This window comes from Neovison vison, chromosome 2 (genome assembly GCF_020171115.1).
Source record: "Neovison vison isolate M4711 chromosome 2, ASM_NN_V1, whole genome shotgun sequence".
NCBI classification, from domain to species: domain Eukaryota; kingdom Metazoa; phylum Chordata; class Mammalia; order Carnivora; family Mustelidae; genus Neogale; species Neogale vison.
Window position 1 is genome coordinate 186,895,612 of NC_058092.1, and position 16,114 is coordinate 186,911,725.

The window sequence follows — 16,114 nt, forward strand, 5'->3', positions numbered from 1 at the left end:
CTTCCTCTCTTTCTGTCTTTAATCTTTTCTTTGACAATGCTTACTCTTCAGCCTAAAGCTTCCTGCTATCAAGAACGCCTTCACTTTTGCTAGTCTTACAAATTACCATCCCAGTCTTTCACTTTACACTTTTAAAATTATAAAAGCAGAAATATGGGGCATCTGTGTAACTCAATCAGTTAAGCATTGAACTCCTGATCTCAGCTCAATTCCTGAACTCAAGCTCTTGAGTTTAAGCCCGATATATGTATGTATGTATGTTGTGTGTGTGTGTGTGTGCGCGCACACGTACAAAAGCAAGAAACATCTGTTATATTCAACAAACCATCCTGGGACAATGGATGACCACATGCAAAATATAGAAGCTGGGCTCCCTAACTCATATCTTTAAAAAAAAAAACAAAAAAACAAAAAAAGAACTCAAAAGGGATTAAAGACCTAAATGTAAAAGCTGAAATTATAAACTCTTAGGAAAAAAACTGTAAGTGTAAATCTTTGTGATCTTAGACACTAGTTTAGCTATGATATTAGAAGTAAAAGCAACAACAACAACAAAATAAACTGGGTATCCTCAAAAAATTTTGTGCTTCAAAGGACACCATCAAGAAAGCAAAAACACCAACTCAGAGAATGGAAGAAAATTTCTGCAAATCAAATGTCTGACTTGTGTCTAAAATATATAAAAAGGCACGTGGGTGGCTCAGTGGGGTAAGCCTCTGCCTTTAGCTCAGGTCATGATCTCAGGGGTCTGGGATCAGCACTGCATTAGGCTCTCTGCTCAGCAGGGAGCCTGCTCCTCGCCCCCTGCCTGCCTCTCTACCTACTTGTGATCTCTCTCTCTGCCAAATAAATAAATAAAATTAAAATGTATACAGAACTATTACCACTGGGACGCCCGAGTGACTCAGTTGTTAAGCATCTGCCTTTGGCTCAGGTCATGATCCCAGAGTCCTGGGATCAGCCCCACATTGGGCTCCCTGCTCAGTGGGAAGCCTGCTTCTCCCTCTCCTACTCCCCCTGCTTGTGTTCCCTCTCTCACTGTCTCTGTCAAATAAATAAAATCTTGAAAAAAAAAATACCACTATAAAAGACAACTCAATTTAAAAATGGGCAAATGATCTAAACAGTCTCCAAAGAAAATATACAAATGGCAATAAGCACATGGAAAGATGCTCAACATCATTAGCCACTGGTAAATGGAAATCAAAACCACAATGAGATAGCATATCACACCCACTGGGATGGCTATAATCATCGAAAAGACAGCAACAAGTGTTGACGAGGATGTAAAGAAACTGGAATAACCCATACATTGCTGGTAGGATTATAAAATGGTACTGCCACTTTGGAAAAGTTTGGAAAAGTTTGGCAGTTCCTCAAATGGATAAATATAAAGATACCTTATGACCTAGCAATTTCAGTCCTAGGTATATTCCCAAGAGAAATTTAAACTTATTTTCACATAAAAAGTTGTACAGGGGGGCGCCTGGGTGGCTCAGTGGGTTAAGCTGCTGCCTTCGGCTCAGGTCATGATCTCAGGGTCCTGGGATCGAGCCCCGCATCGGGCTCTCTGCTCAGCAGGGAGCCTGCTTCCCTCTCTTTCTCTCTCTCTCTACTGGCCTCTCCATCTACTTGTGACTTCTCTCTGTCAAATAAATAAATAAATAATCTTAAAAAAAAAAAAAAGTTGTACAGGAATGTTCAGAGCAGCATTGTTCATAATAGCCAAAAAGTAGAAACAACTCAACTATCAACAGATGAATAAAAGATAAAATACGGTATATCCATACGTGGAATATTATTCAACCGTGAAAAGGAATGAGGTACAGATAACTACATCACCATCAATGAACCTTACAAATATGGCAAGTAAAAGAAGGCAGATTCAAAAGGCCACATGTTATATGATTTTGTTTGTGGGCAATATCCAGAACAGGGCACCTGGGCGGCTCAGTCAGTTAAGTGTCTGACTTCAGCTCTGGCCATGACCTCAGGATTCTGGGATGGAGCCCTGCGTTGGGCTCTGTGCACAACAGGGACAGCAGGGAGTTTGCTTGTCTCTCTCCCTTTGCCCATCCCCCTGCTCGTGCTCTCTCTCATACAGATAAATAAAATCTTAAAAAAAAAAAATCAGTAACACGCAAATCCATAAAGATAGAAAGTAGATTAGTGGTCACCCAGGGCTGAGCTGGGGTAGAGGGGGGAGCTGAGGATTGGGTACTTCTTGCTAAGGAGTGCAAAATTTCTCTTTCAGGTAATGAAAATGTTCTAAAATTCAATGTGGTGAGGTCCCCTGGGTGGCTCAGCCAGTTAAGCCTCCAGCTCAGGTCATGATCCCAGAGTCCTGGGATTGAGCCCCACATCAGGATTCCTGCTCAATGGGTTGCCTGCTTCTCACCACCTGCGCGCTCTCTCACACTCTCAAATAAATAAATAAACAAAATCTTCTAAAAAATAAAATAAAGGGCGCCTGGGTGGCTCAGTGGGTTAAGCCGCTGCCTTCGGCTCAGGTCATGATCTCAGGGTCCTGGGATCGAGTCCTGCATCGGGCTCTCTGCTCAGCAGGGAGCCTGCTTCCTCCTCTCTCTCTCTGCCTGCCTCTCTGCCTACTTGTAATCTCTCTCTGTCAAATAAATAAATAAAAAATCTTTTAAAAAAATAAAATAAAATAAAATTCATTGTGCTAAAAGCCACTTAACTGTATATTAGCAACCAATGAACTGTATGGTTTGTGTATCTCCCAATAAAGCTATTTAAAAAAATACTTATAAAAATTCCAAACAATGCAAAAATATACAAAATCCCTCTCCTAGTCCCACTCCTCACAGATAAACCGTACATTGTAACAAATTGGTACATATCCTCTCAATATTTCTCCCTGTGAATAAACAAATATACAGAGAGAATTTTTCAAGAAATACTAATCTACTCATCTTCCAATCTCCCACATCAATATACATATTCACTTTTTCCCCCTGAAAGTACTTCTGACATCTTTCTAAAGCAATACATAAAGCACTACTTCAGTTTAAAAAAGATATTGTGGTAGAAAATATGTAACATACAATTTACCATTTAACCCATTTTTATGTTTATTTTTAAAAAGATTTTATTATTTAACAGAGATCACAAGTAGGCAGAGAGGCAGGAAGAGAAAGGGGAAGTGGGGTAGAAGGCTCCCCGCCGAGCAGAGAGCCCCATGTGGGGCTCCATCCCAGGACTCTGGGATCATGACCTGAGCTGAAAGCAGAGGCTTTAACCCACTGAGCCACCCAGGCACCCCCATTTAGCCCAATTTTTAAATGTAAAATTCAATAGCATTCACAAAGTTTTACAATGATCACCAATATTTTCAGAACTTTTTATCATCCCAAACACTCTGTACCCATTAAACAATAATTTGCCATTTCTCTCTCCTCCCAGCCCTTGGTAACCTCTAATCCACTTTTTCTCTGCACGAGTGTTTCATTCTACATACCTTCCATAAACAGAACCACATAATATTTGTCCTTTTGTCTTATTTCATTTGGTATAATATCCTCAAGGTTCATCCATGTTGTGCACATACCAGAATTCCATTCCTTTTTAAGGCTGGATAATATTCCATTATATGGATATACAACATTTTGTTTATCTATTCATCCATGAATGCACACCTGCATTCCACCTTTTGGCTACTGTGAATAATGCTGTTATGAACATGGATGTACAAGTACCTGCTTGAGTCCCTCCTTTCAATTCTTTTGGGTATATACCTAGCAGTGGAATTTCTGGATCAAATAGTGACCCTATGTTTAGCTTTTTGAGGAAATAACAGACTCTTTTCCGTAACTATTATCACTTTACATTCCCATTCCAGTGTTTTTTTTAGGTACTGCTTTTCATTCTTTTTAAAATTTTTTTAAAAATTTTTTTAAAAATTTTTTTAAAATTTTTTTAAAATTTTTTTAATTTAATTTTTTTTAATTTTTTTTTTATTTTTTTAAAATTTTTTTTTAAATTTTTAAAAAAAATTTTTTTTTAAAGATTGTATTTATTTGAGAGAGAGAATGAGGAAGAGCACAGAACGGAGTATGGGAGAAGCAGACTCCCTGCTGAGCAGAGAACCCGGCATCAGGCTTGATGCCAGGACCCTGAGATCATGACCTGAGACAATGGCAGATGCTTAACCGACTGAGCCACCCAGACACCCCCATTTCTTCCCCCTTTTTAAATATTTATTTATTTATTTATTTGAGAGAGCGAGAGAATCCCAAGCAGACTCTACTCCAAGGGCAGAGCCTGACTCAGGGCTCCATCTCATGACCCCAACATTATAACCTGAGCCAAAATGGAGATTCGAATACTCAGCAGAGCCACGCAGGTGCTCCTGCTTTTCATTTTAAAATAAAGTATCTTTACTTCCAAAATGACCATGAAGGTCTACCAATAAAGCACTGGTTAAATAAGGTTATTTCTACTTTTTCTCCCTTACAAATAATACTGTAATGAAAATTTTTGTGTATTTTTGCACACTTGTGGGACTATCTCTGTAGGTTAAACTCCTAGATGTGGAACTGCTAGATGACTTTTGCATTTTGATGAATGATATCAAACTGTTTTCCCATAAAGTATTTTATACTTTTACCATATGTTTATAAGTGCCCATTTCAGAAAATACTTGCCAGTATCAATCTTTTTCGTTTTTGCCAATCTTAAAGGAAAAATATTTTATTTAGATTTTTTAAAGTCCTATTTTGCACTTTTAGTTATACCATAAATGATCTCAATGGAAAGTCTGAGGCTTAGCACTTAAAGTTGTTAATGATTAATGGTTAAAAAATAAAGTGTTATCTTAATTGTGTTCTGTTACTGTCACTAGAGAGGAAAATAAACTCTATTTATGCATATAAAGTTATTACATTTAATTTGACTTTCACCTGAAATCTTCTCCAAAATATAATATAAGGCTCTCTTTAGCTGGAGAACTCTATAAGTTTAAAACATTTCATTCACCTGGATCCCAACTCCTAATCTGTCTTCAACACTATTATTAGATATATCAGGTAATGTAAGAAATTAGCCATGAATTTATATTGTTATAACATTGCTCAAAAGTTCAGTGGACACTGAGGATACTGTAACATGTATTAACTGTCTATTCTTTAGGATTTGGAAGTCTTTTTCCTACATTAAATTAAATCAACAGAAATCAAGATTCTTTCTTCTAAGTACTCCGTGTTTTTAACCAAGTTAGAATGTAAGGTTACAGTATTTTCCATTACTAATTAGAAAACACAGACAATTTCCTTTTGGTCTTAATCACAGAAATCCCAAGTCTAAGTAGTACATTCAGAGTAATGTTTCAACATTTCTTTTTCTTCTACTATGTGATTTTTTTATAGTATCACTGGAATGCTTTTTTTTTTTTTTTTTTCTTTTTTAAGTAGGCTCCACACCCCACAACACCGGGCTTGAACTTATAATCCCAAGATCAAGATCTGAGCTGAGATCAAGAATTGGGCACTTAAACAACAGAGTCACCAACATACCCCTGGACTGTTCTGAGTAAGGAGCAACATTCTCACACTGCATGATTATATTTCTAATATATGAATAAAGACATCATGTTCAAGTAAATAGCCCATCATTTTGGAGGTTTTGGAGCTTATTACAAAACTTCCAAAGGAAAATGCAAGTGATATAATTTGCACTACCTTCTTCTTCTAACCCAACGTAAGTGAAAACTGAATTTTACAATTAGCTAATATAAAAACTGTGTGATTTTTTTCCAAAGGCAAAAAATAATTCAGGACTCTAAGTGCCAGTTACAGCGAGCAAACTTTCAATAATTCTTCTACAAGTGCTTGATGGTAAACAAAGAAAGGCCAATCATCTAGCCTGGGAATTTATCCTGGCCCTTTGGTTCCTAGTGGGATAATTATACAATCATACCATAGATCTGTCCTTTTCAGTTACCTCAATCTGAAAAACACTGTTCAATCTAACAGAGGGTAATGTTGTTGTTAAATGTGATTCCAATTTAAAAAAATATCTGAAATATTCCAAGGTATTTGTATTTGCCCCATACTATAAAATATTAATGTTTTAATATCATATTTGTTCCTTATATACATGGGTAAATTAAGTCTTAAGCATAAGAAAATGTCATATTATAGGAAATCTGTGTATCAGAGTAAGAAAATGAAAACCACTTCTAAAATTAACCTACCAGAATCAAAGAAGCTTTTTCTACCACACTAGATTGTTTATTTGCATATCCCTTAATATTACTTTAACCGGACTTTATGAGCTCAGATAACTAAACTATCTTTTCAGCGCATGTAACTCAATATTTACTTTTCCAAAACTAAAATTCCGTTTTTCTGCTTTAGCCAAAATTATCAGCATCTCCATTAGTAAGCTGTAGTACATTTTTAGGTTTTTTTGTCTGTTTGTTTTTTAACAATGGAAAGGACAGAGATGACTTACCGAAAGTTCAGAGAGAGGCAATGAAGTAAATAAACAGTAATGGATTTCTACACATACTTTACCCAAATAAAATTCTATCTGCTAGGATGCTGGAACGTATTTTTCCTTCCACGGAAGATGATGCAATCACTTGGAAATTTCTCAAACTACAGATATTTCAAATTCCCTTCTGGCCCATTCAAAATACAGATGTTCCCACAGCAAAAGGACTATACTAACTGACATGAGTACACATAAATTTTTCTGTTTTACATTTGGGATGCCTTTTTCAGAGATATAATGTCTTAAGGCAACCTAAAACACTCGTTTATTTCACTTGTAGGAATCTTCAAAATTCCAATTCCAGTAATGGGTAGAAAATGTCTTGGCATAGCCAATAAATTCCCAAAACAGCAAAAACTTACTTGTTAAAATATGAAATGTTTAGGATATTTTATGGGCCAAGTTCCTTCTTTAACAGTTAAGACCTCTCTCTCAACATACATACTTTATTTTTAAGAGACTTGTTGAACGATCTTCCTTAGGAGTAAATATGAGTGTGCTGTGGAATTCCACTGTTACTAGGTTTTCTGGAACACAAACACACACACACTGCATACTTTGCTGAGATTGGGTGAATTTATTCTGGTGTTAGTCTTTTAATGCTTCTAATGCTGGTGGCTAAAAGCCTTCTATTGACATTTATAATATAAAGTATGGTTGTATCTTTCTAAAAAGTCCAGTAAAATTGCTTCTCAGAGTTAAAAATTAGGATATTTTAAAAGTAAGCTTAAAAAGTTTAGAAATATTTAGTTCTTGAGGAAAAAAGTCTGCAGATCACCTTTCCAAGAGTAATTTATTTTGCCTTATTGGTAAGAGTCCAATGACTCTGTGGGCTGGATATTTCTTCAAAAGGCCCATTGTATATATAAAAAATTTCCAAAAAGAACTTCCAAAGAACTAAGTTCATGAAATTTTCTTTTATGTGCTTCCTAAAAGCAACCAAATCTGGAGATTTTAGAAACAAGCCATGTGACAGTAAAAATGCCTAAAACCATGTAGTAATGTTGATAAAATATATAATGGCTTATCTTTAAAAAAAATCAAGGGTTAATTTTTTAAGACATGAATAAGATTCTGTAATAGAGAGGAAAATTAGCCGAAGTTTAACTTGAAATTTAGAGTTAACTACAATGCACAGAAACATTATAAATCATGTATCAAAACATGATTCAAATTAATTTCAACAAATTCTTAAGTCTCCCTGAAATAAAAATCGTATGATAGAAGTTAAGTTTCCTTCATGTCTTCTTGTTTGCTGGGGCAGGCAGCATGGACCACATGGTTAGGAAACCAGGATATATGTGTGGGCATGCTGAAGGTTATTACCATATGAAGGACATACAGCTTTTCCAAAAAGAGTAAGGAAACTGCGTTCTCTACAGCCTTCAAAGTACTTTTGCTATGACTTACAGCAATAATGTTCAAAATTTTTTTTTGTTTCAGTGACACCTAAAATAGTTGTTAAATCTATGTATTTTCTGCACATTTTTTTAGTTGACAATTAAATTTTTCATCAAATAGTTTCAAAGAATTTAATTATGGCATACTGAAATAGTGGTAATTTCTAAAAAATTATCTTCTTTAAATGTATCCAGTGGAATCTAAATACCACAATGATCTGATGGTCACTATGATCCACTTTAACAAAAATACATGAATGAAGTTTTTTTTTAGTACTTGGGCAATTTCGTATCATTCTTTTTCTTCCCCCTTGAACTGCATTTTCATTCCATTCTTATCTTAGAATAGTGGCTCTCAACATGGGTGGAGAGGTGAAGTCTCTGGGGGTGGTGGTGGGAATTCTGCCTACGAGGGAACATCTGGCAATGTCTGGAGACATTTTTGATTGTCGCAACTGGGATGAAGGGCGTTACTGGCATCTAGTGGGTGCCAGAGATGCTGCTAAACGTCATACAAAGCTATGACAACCCCTAACAACAAAGAATTACCTGATCCAAAATGTCAATAGTGCTGAGGTTGAGAAGCCCTGTCCTACAGAAATAAATTCTATGCCCGAAAGTCTTTTATTACATTATACTTGTCTACGACAAAAATACTTTTGTAAATTGATAAAAATATAAATTCCTCTAACATAAAGATTTAATTGTTAAAAATAATGTCTTCTGGAATGAATTACTACAATTATCATTAGCACACATTAGTCTAAATAATGTGATTAAACTATCATTACCCAACATAAAAAGTGAAAATGTATTAAGATGTTTCTGATGAAATGGAAGAAGCTTATTTTGTTATTTTCAATACCCTCATTTTTAGGAGAGCTAAGAAATCTCCATTACATAAATAAGTAGATGGAAAAGGAGTTCTGTTGAAATAAAGTCACTTATTCTGTGGGCTTCTAAGTTATATAGATGAATTACACAGTAATCTGTTAAAAATTATTTCAGTGATCAGTTAATAAGTACATTCTCTTTAAACATTGTTAAAAGCAAAGAATGTGAAACCAATTGGCTTAAAAAGGATTTGTAATGGACTCCTTCAAGGCATGCACTTTCTAAATACCTACAGCTATTCTGGTGACCCAGAGATTTTTAAACATTTGCTTTACCGTAGAAGCTAAATTAGGCCTTGTTTCTATGAAGGTTCTTTGGGAACTTAACTTCAATATGGGAACACAACTTCACTTTTCAGGTGCGGTCTGGGGAGTCTCAGCAGGCATTTTGAAATCTAGTAAGTTACTTCTGGAAGATATCTGTTAACTGTCCCATAACCGTGACTGTTTTTTAGTCTATAATGAAAATTCAGGCATGGTTGTCATGCCTAAAGCCTAGGTCTTAGAAACCATACCAGGGTTTTATGAAAATTAGATTCTCAAGAAAGAAAATGGTTCAAATAGGACTAAAATTCTCTCCATTACTCCCTTACCTCTTAGATACTCTGTACTGTGCTGTGGTCAATTTTCCAGTCTCAGGGTCATGTACTGTAGCTCGGCTCAGCTACAAAAAAAGAGAAAGGACAAGGACTTACTCACGTAGCAGGCAATTTGGGGCTTTTGTTTGTTTTGTTTTGCCAAGCCACAGGTGATTGGAAGAGTTCAGATTGGTCTGGATGGTAGGTAATGGTTTCAAATCAGCAAAAACATTTAGACAGGTGGCAATAAGAAAAGCCACTTCCAAATTAAGAGAAAATGGGTTGACATATTTTTGTTGTAGATATATTGTCCTTTCACTTTTTTTAAAAAAAATCATTTGAAGCTGTATGTAAATGCTTCATAGCACTGGGTTTCACAGGAGCTTTCTCAGATCTAGAAGTTTAATGTCCTTTAAGTACTCTGACAAAAGAATAGTTAATAGTCTCCTTACTTTTTAAAACTCTCAGAGATAAAACTGTTAAGTCTCTTTGGTGAAGTAAAAGGCAAATAAGTTCTTGAGTAATAGTAGTTGGAAGACTGAGATCAGAAGCATAACTCTTGTGTTTTCCATTGCCAACTTTCTAGTCAGCAAGTTTTTTAAAATAAGTCCAACAGGAGGAATACAGATTAATCCAAATGACAATGGTATTTCACAAGATGAATGAACAAATGCCAATACGAATCACTATAAAGAATGATGTGAATTCACTGCAGCATTTATGACTGTGAGAGAACTATATAAACAAAGACTACTCCCAGATTAATCCAAGCTGCTGTTTTTTCTTTTCTTTTTCTTTTTTTTTTTCCTCCTTTTGGCAAGAAAAAGGAAAAAGAAAATAAGAATCAAGCCATTTCCTGGAGATTTGATTCCTGACCTGAAGAGAAATGCAAAGCATATTAATTCCCTAAAAACAACAGACCAATTAAAGATTTAAAAAAAGAACTTCTAGTTAAAGGGAAAGACCTGTGAAACACAAAGCAGTTTATCCATGCGTATATAAATAGGCGGTGACTTGAGCAGGAGACTGAAAATGACCTACTTCCCTTCAATGAAAATTCCTGTAGGATGTACAAAACACTCATTAGAGGGCAAAATATGCAACATACACATCTCTTACCTTTTGCTAATTCTGTAATGTACCGTCTCCAAGTCTCCTGTTATTGGGTTTGAAATGGTGGCTCGCCTCAGCTGTGAAGCCAACCATCAAAATAGTTGCATTACAAAACAAAACAAAAATTGAATCACATTTATCCAGTCAGAATTCTGGGATTTTTACAAAGGAGGATGAAAAGAGAAAATAATTCCACAGACTTCCAGTCACCTTGTGTTGAGCCCTGAGAGACAGTTAGTGTTTTAGCTTTTCGTATTGTTTTTTTAAATTTTGTTTTTGCTTTGCATGAATGAAGGGTACACAAACAAAAGAGATTAGAAATTAAATTTCTTTCAGTGGTTGGAAGATGTGACTGTGTTCTAAAATTTGAAGTCTACAGTTCAATGGCTATCTGTAGTTAATGATCCATTTCCAACTTTTGATTTTAATTTTTTTAGTGATGGAACTTTTATAAAGGTTAATGTTGTCCAAAATTTGTTTCAAGGTCCATCTTTTCTTCCTTCAACCTATCTGTTCATGTATTTCACATATTGAGTGAAGTAATCTTGGATTTAGCAGAGGCAGATGAAAAGAACTCACAAATGTACAAAAACAGTAGGAAAGAGTGGACAGTGAAGATGATGACTTCAAACCAAAAAAAAAATGATGATCCTGAAATTAACTAGAGTATATAATTTTTACTAGCATTGAGTTTTTTGGTTAAAATAATCCAAATAAGGCATCCCCTTTGAAGACTGAGGCCTCTGAATCCAGAGATTTAAGACTTGCCCTCTAAAACTGAAATGAATTCTTAAAAAATATTCTACCAAGATATTTTGTTTTACTGGGTTTACTGACCACAAAGAATGGATTAAAACAGAAACTGAAAAGATACTGACAGAATATGATGTGATATAAGTAGTGCTCTGTTTTAAAGATTTATAAGAATTCCCTTGGACAGTATCTATACATATTATACCAGTCTTTTTCACTTAAAATGTAATCTTTGGTTAAAAAAAAAAAAGTACCAATTTGGAATAGTAAAACTTAACAGCAACAAAAATTCTGACTTTAAGTTTATTTTGAGTACAGATACCCAGATAATTAAATTTTTGTAAAAGGATCAGCAAACTACAGCCCATGTGCCAAATCAGCCTGCTGCCAGTTTTTGGAAATAAAGTTTTATTGAAATATAGCCACACTCATTTATATATTTCCTATGGTTGCTTTCACACTACAACATAGACTTTGTGACATGGTATGGCCAGCAAAGCGTAAAACATATTTATTATTTGTACCTTTACAGAAAAAAATTTGTCAACTCCTATATAATGAGAGCACAGATGTGCCTAATGTTTATTTAACAATCTCTTTACAAAAGTGATGGCAGGCGGCTCCTGGGTGGCTCAGTGGGTTGAGCCTCGGCCTTCGGCTTGGGTCATGATCTCAAGGTCCTGGGATCAAGCCCCACATTGGGCTATCTGCTCAGTGGGGAGCCGGCTTCCCCCTCTTTCTTTGCCTGCCTCTCTGCCTACTTGTGATCTTTCTCTCTGTCAAATAAATAAAAAATCTTTGGAAAAAAAAAAAAGTGATGGCAGTCTGTATTACTAACAATGAGATCAAACAGGTTTTAAGAACAAGTTGATGGGGAAAAAAGGCAAAAGCATAAAAGGGTAGTCTTTCTCCAAGTCTCATAAAAGAAGAACTTCTATGCTAAGCACTAAGTTTATGGGATTGCATTTACATTAAATTGATATCCTTAATGAATACTAAATTCTACCTTTGAAACTAATAATACACTATATGTTAATTAAGTTGAATTTAAATTTAAAAAAATTTTTAAACTTGTTTTCCTTAAGAAAAATGATAGGAGTTAAACTCAGAAAACTATGATGTCCTCATTTCAAATCAGCATGATGCTTATGCGATTGTATCTTTCCAGGAATACTGTGCCCAAAGCGAAATAAAAATACTTCAAGTATTCTTTCAGATAAAAATATAGAAGATAAAAGAAAGTTGGTCTTTGATTAGCCTATGAGACTAAAGTGTTTGAAAATACATACAGAACTTTTTCAGGAAGATGCTGAAACATCTGTGAATAAAAATCAGTGTGAATAAAAATTTCATAATTAAGTGCTTAAAACCCAGCAGCAGGGTATGTTATCTGTGTTAATAACAAACTGAGGAAAAACTAGTACTAAATAGAGCTTATTTACAACTCTACTATGTTGTGACAACATATCTAAAACTATCTATGGTGTTAATGCCATATTAATTATCATTTTTATAATCTTGCAAAGGCAAAACTGATACACAGTAGAGTAAATCGAGGAAAAAAAGAGAAAAAAATTATTTACCCTTGGTTTTGCTAGATCTTTGACAATTTCAATTTCTGCATCAGAAATAATATCATGGAAGCGAATAATACGGGGCTTGTCCCACTCATCCTCCTGTTTAGCTGGAGCCAGAATGAATTTAGGATTCCGGTTTCCATCATGGTAACGGCAAAAGAGTTTTTTCTGTCTCCGAGGAGTCTAAACATAAAGTTAAGAAAATGATAAAATATATTAGAGTAATAATAATTTTAATGCTTGCTCCTATGCAAAAAAGAAACAATAATCATGCATGTGGATACATAGAGCATTGATGGAAGAATATATAAAAATACAGTACTCTGCAAGTATTTTGCATCAAATAGGACATCAAGATTTTAAAAGTTTTGGGGCACCTGGGTGGCTTAGTGGATTAAAGCCTCTGCCTTCGGCTCAGGTCATAATCCCAGGGTGCTGGGATCAAGCCCCGCATCGGGCTCTCTGCTCAGCAGGGAGCCTGCTTCCCCCTCTCTCTCTGCCTACCTCTCTGCCTACTTGTGATCTGTCTCTGTCAAAGAAATAAATAAAATCTTTAAAAAAAAAAAAGTTATTAAAGGTAATAAAGTATCTGCTTACTACTGGAAATTTGAACACTAACCAGATGTATGGTATTATGGAAATACAGTGCTCTTTTTTTAGGTGTGACAATGGTTTTTCGGTTATTTTTTGAGTCTTTATCTTCAATAGATATGTAATAAAATATTTAGGTGTGAAATTTTTAAAAAAAGTTTCGTGAATCTATTATCGAGTTTTATTATCCTTGTATTTATTCATTAGCACTCGAAGCAAAAGCAAGCATGTTCTTCCAGGAGTCCATAAACTTAGTTCTCAAGTGTCAACATAGATATGATCTATGCATTTGCTGTTAGAGATTAAGTTGTCAATATTAAGTCCTCAAATATCAAGAAGTCGCCAATACCAAAAGGTACAGCCCAGCTTGAGTTTATGAGCAGCAGAGAAAAACTTGAAACACAATTCAAATGTTTACATTTATTTTATTTTTTTTTTAAGATTTTATTTATTTGACAGAGAGAGATCACAAGTAGGCAGAGAGGCAGGCAGAGAGAGAGAGAGGGGGAAGCAGGCTCCCTGCTAAGCAGAGAGCCCAATGTGGGACTCGATCCCAGCACCCTGAGATCATGACCTGAGCCAAAGGCAATGGCTTAACCCACTGAGCCACCCAGGTGCCCCAAATGTTTACATTTAAAAGTACTTCCAAAATTCACTAATTCCTTCTATATATGCCTGCATTCAACTGAAAACTAGTACCACATGATACACCTTAAAAAAGGGTTCCATGCATGATCAATTAATGTTGGGAAGCAATGTGTAACATATCCATAATGTACATTATCCTAAAAAGGCTCTGACGGGACTCCTGGGTGGCTCAGTTGGTTAAGCCACTGCCTTCGGCTCAGGTCATGATTCCAGCATCCTGGGATCGAGTCCCACATTGGGCTCCTTGCTCAGCGGGAGCCTGCTTCTCCATCTACCTCTGCCTGCCACTCTGTCTGCCTGTGCTCACTCTGACAAATAAATAAAATCTTTAAAAAAAAAAAAAAAGGTTCTGAAAAGCCCGGATGGTGAACAAAAACCTAAGTTCTCCAGTCTTGAACTTTTTTGTTTATGGCCTTTTATCTATTAACACCCTGAAGCACTAGTACTCTTGAGTTATAAATACATAAATATAAATATACAATAAATAAAGGGATATTTATAGACACATTTGAGTATTTAAAAAAAATAGATGTTAAACTCAAAATCTGCTGAAACTCTTTCTGCATTTTAAGTATTTTTTAAATAGATTAGCACATTTCACTAAGCAATCCTGTTAAGGTCAAATAGGAGCAAAACCGCAAAACATTATTGTATAGAAGAGTTCTTCGTTTTATAGGACAGGTTAAGATGGTGTATTATTTCTGCTTAAGACTGCAGAAGTATCTTTTGCATTAAAAGATAAGAAAACTTTATCATGTCCCTTAAATTATCTGATCCTCCGTCTTATAAAAATAAGTCTCTTTTGGCCTATGCAAAGAGTTATATCACCAAAAATAAATAAAATAGCATAATGATTCAAAAGCTTTATCCTAAAGCTATTTTACCAATAGTTGGAGCACATTAAGTGTGACACCCACAATAAACATACCGCAATACTTTAATTCTAATATTAATCACATAGGCTTAAAAAAGAACTCTGATTCTCTCTAGAACTATGTACAAACACACACACACATTCACACATACACACAATTGGCTTTTCCACTTTACCATTTTGATACCCTCCCCACGGCACAGCATTTCGTACTTCTGTCTCTCTGGCAGGTAATCCACAGCAGCCCCTTTTTTCTTCGGTGTGGTTTTCTGATCAGATTGGTCATCTGAAGCAGACTTATTGACATCTTTTTCTTTAGCCATTATATATTCAAAGTATTTTAAGTTACCATTAGCTCTCTGGTGTTCAGGATCTATTGGGTAAGGAAGAAAGCATGACCATGGTTAAGTTTACAGTCTTTCAAGCATCGGAATATAGTAATATAAAAATAGAGGACCATATAATTTACTGTCCAAACCAGGATACTTATGAGAGTGAAAGGAGGCACTAATAAAAATTATTATACCAGGGGTGTCTGGGCGGCTCAGTCAGTTAAGTAACCAACACTTAGTTTCAGGTCAGGTTTGATCTGGGCTGTGGAATGAGCCCTGCTTCCAGCTCCACACTCAGCACAAAGCCTGCTTGAGATTCTTTCTATTGTCACCCCTACCCTGCTCGCACATGTACTGTCTCAAATAGCTAAACAAAAATCTTTTTAAAAAAATTATTGTACCAAAACAATAGGTATAAACCAGTACTGCCCCAAGTAAATCACATACAGTCACCCTATATAAAAAGAGTTCTGGGGGCGCCTGGGTGGCTCAGCAGGTTAAGCCTCTGCCTTCAGCTCAGGTCACGATCTCAGGGTCCTGGGATCGAACCCCGCGTCTGGCTCTCTGCTTGGCGGGAAGCCTGCTTCCTCCTCTCTCTCTGTCTGCCTCTCTGCCTACTTGTGATCTCTCTCTCTTTGTGTCAAATAAATAAATAAAATCTTTAAAAAAAAAAAAAAAAGAAAAGAAAAGAAAAAGAGTTCTGGAGAAGGAATCAGCCATTTATTTCAAAGTATCAAATATTCTACTTTTAGAACTTATTAATCAGCCAAATGAATTATGATCAATTTGATGCTGAATGAATTCTAAAATATGACTCATTCTCTTTATTTTAAGCAATGGAA

The 16,114-nt window shown here is 35.5% G+C and overlaps 1 protein-coding gene across 2 annotated transcripts in view; it reads right to left on the reverse strand.

The window, feature by feature from the left end:
- Window positions 1-16,114, reverse strand: part of P4HA1 (prolyl 4-hydroxylase subunit alpha 1) — a 78,266-nt gene that overhangs the window by 27,986 nt on the left and 34,166 nt on the right. Inside the window, exons 7-9 of one of the 2 annotated variants that reach the window (XM_044239761.1) lie at window positions 15,117-15,313; window positions 12,834-13,010; window positions 9,400-9,470 (exon numbers count right to left, since the gene is read on the reverse strand). In XM_044239761.1, coding sequence (XP_044095696.1) covers window positions 9,400-9,470; window positions 12,834-13,010; window positions 15,117-15,313 — 445 coding nt within the window. Of the gene's footprint in view, window positions 1-9,399; window positions 9,471-10,503; window positions 10,575-12,833; window positions 13,011-15,116; window positions 15,314-16,114 lie in introns of both variants that reach the window. The other variant, XM_044239762.1, reaches the window with a different exon arrangement.